General features: G+C 47.7%; 1 protein-coding gene across 1 annotated transcript; it reads right to left on the bottom strand.

The window, feature by feature from the left end:
- Positions 1–253: 253 nt before the first annotated feature.
- LOC120741892 (probable Bax inhibitor 1) lies at positions 254–1,392 on the bottom strand (the record flags this gene model as incomplete). The annotated part of the gene is made up of 1 exon (XM_040044989.1): positions 254–1,392. A coding segment is annotated over one exon (885 nt), but the record flags the coding sequence as incomplete, so codon positions are not given.
- Positions 1,393–6,009: the final 4,617 nt, after the last annotated feature.

The following is a 6,009-nucleotide window of genomic DNA, read 5'->3' as shown; positions in this document are numbered from 1 at the left end:
CGAAATGTGGTTCACTCTTGAAATGGACCACGAGTTCACGGTGAGAGTCAAGGTCGAGCCTACTGCTAAGTGTCCCAGCGAGACCGCTCGCGTCTTGAGACGAGGCGTTGTGGACATCGACCCGGTCTGGAATATCATGGCGGAGGTAACGGGCTATATCTGCCTATACGCTCTGGGCGCAGAGCTAATGGCCTCCGAGTCGGCCGACAATGCTGAGAATCAAGCTGCCTCCCGGAGCACGGGCACCGCAGGCGACCCAGCCATCGCCGAGCCCGACGACACCAACGCATTGCAGCTGAACCAAGCTGCCTCTCAGAGCACCGTTACTGCTGACAAGCCAGTCATCGTCGCTGAACCCGACGACATCAACGTATTGCAGCTGAGGAATCGCAAAGTCCTCAGAACGCCGGCTAAAGCGAGACGCGGTGCTCTGCATTAACCTGCACTCTAGCATAATCTCATTCTCCAAGCGTACAAACAACTCACATGAAATGTTGTAGTCTTTGTTTATTGTCGACAATAAAAACCATGAACAAACCCATACATCATTTGTACACTTTTTATTATCTTGCACAGAATACGTTCAGAGACCGTCTTCTTGTCCTTCTCCTTCTTGGAAAGGATGATCAGCAGTCTCCTAAAAATGCTAATGAAATCAATAAACAAGGTCACACAGTGCCAGATGTAGTCCTTGTCCCCGTTCTCCACTTTCTCGATAATGAGCTGAGTATTAAACAGGACAAAACCGCACATGACAAGCGGTCCCAGGTATGTGTTCGCCTCAAACAGAAGCGTACTTCCGAAGAACACGTTTGTCAGAGAGACCAGTAACAGGATAGAAAAGCCGGACATGAGTGTGCCTCGGAGGAACAGGTGGCCCCTGTGTGTGTCGCACAAGGCGCTGAGAGTGAAGCAGATGAAAATCACAGAGGTTCCCACGAAGGCGGTCACGATGATAATCGGATTGACGGCGATGACACTGTCCAGTATGGGTCCAAGGCTAAAACCTGCGAGAAAGGCAAATCCTTCGAGGATAGCCAGTCTTTTCCTTTCTGTCTCAGGGTTATGGGGGGTCACGGCAAACCAGATAAACAACCCCAGTGACGTGAGGGTAGCCACCGCAAGACAGATCAACAACCCCAGGACTGCGAGGGGGGACACCGCACTCACTGTAACCAGGAGTGCGACCAGATAGATGTAGGCGTAGGAGCCGACAGCGGCCAGACACATGCAAATTGCCAAGCTTGAGTACACGTTTTTCAAGTGCTCCAGGGTGGAGTGCGATATGTGGGAGAACTGGAAGAGAGCATCTGTCTCGCTGTGGTCAAACACATTCGTGGTGAAACCAGAGACTGTGATCGGATGATGCGTCCTATAATATTGGTTTGTAATGAGTCAGTGCACACGGTACAAAAAAAAACAGAGTTCAATCACCAAGCATATTCACCGTATCGGCAATAAAAATACAGAACCAAGACGAGTCTGAGGTTTTTGGTTTATATTTGAATATCGACTGATCTCTACTTCTCAATAAATAAAAAATAAAACCAATGCAACCACCAGATGGGGGAGCTCGACAAATGAACATATGTTTCCCCATTTGTTAACGTCATTTCAACCGCACCTTATTCATATCCTCACCCCACCAATTCTCTATATTAATGATACTTCTCCAGAGAGAAATCAACTACTGCATTGACCAACCATTCAGTGAAGACCATGTTGACCTTCATCACTCTAATTGCCGCGCTGTGTGCCAGCTCTTTAGCTTGCGTCGGGTGGTCGGAAGCTGACATGCCTGAAAACCTCCACTGCAACACCGATTACAATAACCAAATCAGGTGTGAGTACAAAAGAGACACCGACGCTCGTTGTGTGTTTTATTTTAAATACAAATCCAGACGTTTAAACCATACCTTTGTGGGACTAATGGAACGCTCTACTACACGCTCTGTTTTCTATCCCGATGATGGCTCAACATACGTTTTTCAAAGTTTTCAAAAGTACAATGTTGAGATAGACTGCGAAGGAGTTAAATACAGCGGCGTGTTCAAGCCTTCTTGTGCAATTGTAACTGATGCCCCCACCGTCAGCTGTGAAATTGGAACTTGTGTTTTCGAAGCCCGATCTCACGAGCGTTTAATCGACGGAAAGGATGTCACTTATAAATACCGCATCAGATCTGTCCTAGGGGATTGGAGTGATGTCCGTTCCATCAATGGCCCCGCAACTGGACTTACCGTGGACATCAACGATGAATGCGATCGTCTTATGAGTACACTAGCCGTCGACATTACTGATGTTCGTATGGAAATTGAAGTTTCCGTCTGGTACACAGCTGAAACCGGACACACTCTGTTTAACACTGAAGCTATCTACAAGAAGCACACCTGGCGCCCTTAAACCCAGTGTAACCAAATGTGTAACCAAATGTGTAACCAATGTATAATCAATGTGTAACCAATATAAACCAATATAACAATAAAAACATTGAAATCAAAGACGTCTAAAGTAATTTATTTATATTACAAATCAAACAGAAGTAGTACGAAGTGGATCTGGCGGGCCTCTGTCACCGAGAGAAGTGTTATCTGCGAAGCAATGGCCAATATATGACATAGAAAGTTACACGTTTCTTGTGATTCATGTTTATTGTGGCACAATGTACAAAGCGGCAATCGTAGTACATAGGAAACATGGTAAGATGTCATATTTGTCATTCCGCGGCGTTGCTGATACACACTTGCATTAGTCCCTTCTTCTGTGTACGTTGTGTTAGTGTGTACATTCAGTCAACATACCGTGGGATGTAAGGGCGGCCTCTGCCGGCCGTGCACCATATCAACATACCCGGGGACTGTACCAAGGTTTGCGCCGAGGTACTTGTTGGTATCATGTATCAAAATAAAGACGCTGCACAGAAATGTATAATGGTGTTTTTGTTTATTGTGAAATACAGGTAATCACACATCACTCTTTATATACAGTCATAATGTTAAACCTCATGTTTACACAACCGAAGCCCCCACTGAGGGAATAGACACAATCTCCAACAAGTTGTTGGGGTCGTCGGTGAAGATGACAAAGACGTGCAGGTTGGTACACGGCCAGAATCAGCGAGATGCTGGCCTTGGTGTCGTCGGGTACCAAAGACGTTGCACAGAAATGTATAAGGGTGTTTTGTGTATTGTGAAATACAGGTAATCACACATCACTCTTTATATACAGTCATAATGTTAAACCTCATGTCTACACAACCGAAGCCCCCACTGAGGGACTAGACACAATCTCCAACAAGCTATAAGGGTCGTCGGTGAAGATGCCAAAGACGTCCAGGTTGTACACGGCCAGAATCAGCGAGATGCTGGCCTTGGTGTCGTCGGGTACCGTGGGGCATCCAAAGAGGTATCTGAGTGCACGCACCTTCCCCGCGGTGGTTTTATATATGTGATATAGCATATATTGTTCATCGGGTAAGATCAGCCGTTCCTCAACCATGATCTCGACTGCGTCGTCAACAGTCGTGATTTTGTCCAGGAAGCTGCCTTCTCTGACTGCACGCTGGAAGCTCGGCAACGTCGAGCCGATCATGCGCTCTGCAGCGTCGGTTAACTTCAATTGTGTCAGTTTTCGTTCTGCGGAGATATACACATGAATACGAGCAAAAAAAAAAGTGTTTTGTCGGACACGATGGTACTTCGAAAAGAAGTACAGTACCTGTCTTCCCCCTTTGTCCCCGTTCCGCCAAGTCCTGGTACAGGCGGGGATCGATGTGACCGACCAATGACAGTAACACTTTGGCTCGGAACTCATCCTCCATGCAGTATTCGACTAGGGCTTGGAGGCGATGCACGTAGTTTGGTATATCCATCATATCTGGTGTGTCTGGGAGCTCCCTCGTGTATCTTTCGAAAATACTTTCGGTTAGGTAAACGCACCGCTCTGCAATGTCATGTTGCCACGACTTCAGTCGTTCCACAGCCATAACGGTACCTTATGTGGCGATAGGAGTGTTTATACGTGAGTGGTAATGGGATGACTATATCAATAGCTGTTCTCGGTTACTCGTACAACTTTAGGACAGCTTTATACGACAACGAAAGGGGTTATCACCAGATCCACACAGTGGCCGACCTAGACTCAGGAGCCAGCCGACCTGCAGTTCCAAAGCTCCCGACCTGCAGTTCCAAAGCCCCCGACCTGCAGTTCCAAAGCTCCCGACCTGTAGTTCCAAAGCTCCCGACCTGCAGTTCCAAAGCCCCCGACCTGCAGTTCCAAAGCTCCCGACCTGCAGCACGGAGCAGCCGACATAGCCACGAGAGTGTCCCACTGACAACTGCTCTCCCATAAGTACACCGCGCACCGAGCAAACCTAGCATTCTAAAGCGTCTTCACATTCGGGTTAGCAGCAATGAGCGTGGACAAACTGCAATCGTACAGGCACAGCATCATCGACAGTTGCTGCTTTGAACCTGTAATATACAAGGAGTTCATTCGTCATTACCCGGACACCGAGCTATTCAGGTCCCTCGAGACCACGAACCCCGTAACGCGAATCTGGGTACTTGTGGATTACTGTCTTGACAACGATGAGCGTGCCGAGGCGTTGCTTAGTATACTACAGACTCACTGCATGCATTTGTATGCCTTGCTAGAAGCATAGGACCCCGCATAGCATTCTAAAGCGTATCCACATTCGGGTTGATGACAATGAGCGTGTACAAACTGCAATCGTACAGGCACGACATCATCGAAGGTTGCTGGTGCTATGAACCTGTAATATACAAGGAGTTCTTTTATCGTTACCCGGACACCGAGCTATTCAGGGCCCTCGAGACCCCGAACGCCATGAGGCGAATCCGGACACTCGTGGACTACTGTCTGGACAACGATGAGCACGCCGAGGCGTTGCTTCGTATAGTACGGACTCACTGCAAGCATTTATACGCCTGGCTAGAAGAAAACGGCCCGAAAGGCCCCCTAGGTACCATTTTGACAAACGCACAACTTAAAGAAAAGAAACTGGAGACGGTCTGTTGGTGTCGTATGTGTTTCATTTTGTATCATGTCTTACGTTTTGTTTTTGTTTTTGTTTTGTTTTTCACTAGAGCGAACCAAAACCACTCACACCTTGACCCCTGCAGCGATGCTTGCCTTGGGGTGGAAAGGGAAGCGACTCAACGGCGCCGAACTAATGGAGGACATGGAACTACACCAGTTGTTATCCAGAGTCACCACAATCCAGGACGCCGTTGAGGACATGTGGGCAGAAGGCGTGATCCTGACCGAGGAATACGAAGAGCTTGTTCTCGCAACCAAGATGTCGTGTCAGGAAAACACAATTCGCAAGATGTTTAGTGATCCAGACATACCAGTTGCTACAAAGCACAGTATTGGCCTGATACTCATGTCACATAACATGCACATATACGGACTGACGGACGAATGGAAAGGCTATAAAGTGTTTCGAGCTACAGACTCGTAGACTGCGCACCGTAACCAGTGAAATGTATATGCGTCGCTCCCGATGTTAGTGTGAATGTGAATGTTGGCAACAGCAAATAAAATCAAGGTGACACGCACAGGGTTTGTGTGGTTTCTTTTATTAGTGTGGTCCGATGTTTATGTTCACAAGTCATGTAGGTACACTGCATGTTACACAAAGGACATTCTTAGTAGGTTTATCGTTGCGTCCATAAGCACCGTTGCCGGTGTTGTCGTTGTTGTATGTTACACACACACACGACAGCTCAATTGTGGACGAGCTTCACTGAATCCAATTTCATCTCTGGCGTTCTGGATACCAAAACAAAAAGGTGTTCCACTTCAAGGCGTCTTGGTTGGTGTCACACCACAGCAGGCAAGTAGCTTGCTGCGATTCCGTCTCACGGAAAACATCACCTAAACGAGGCACCACACTAAAGCGGTCATCCACCAACTCCCGTAGGTCTTTGTCGATCGCCGCGCTTACGAGTTTCCAGCGTGTGTCTTTCAAACCCTGCGTCGGCC

This window comes from Simochromis diagramma, unplaced genomic scaffold, assembly GCF_900408965.1.
Source record: "Simochromis diagramma unplaced genomic scaffold, fSimDia1.1 OVJJ01000043.1, whole genome shotgun sequence".
Lineage (NCBI taxonomy): Eukaryota > Metazoa > Chordata > Actinopteri > Cichliformes > Cichlidae > Simochromis > Simochromis diagramma.
Note: the sequence above shows the minus strand (reverse complement) of the source record. Positions and strands in the feature narration are given on the sequence as shown.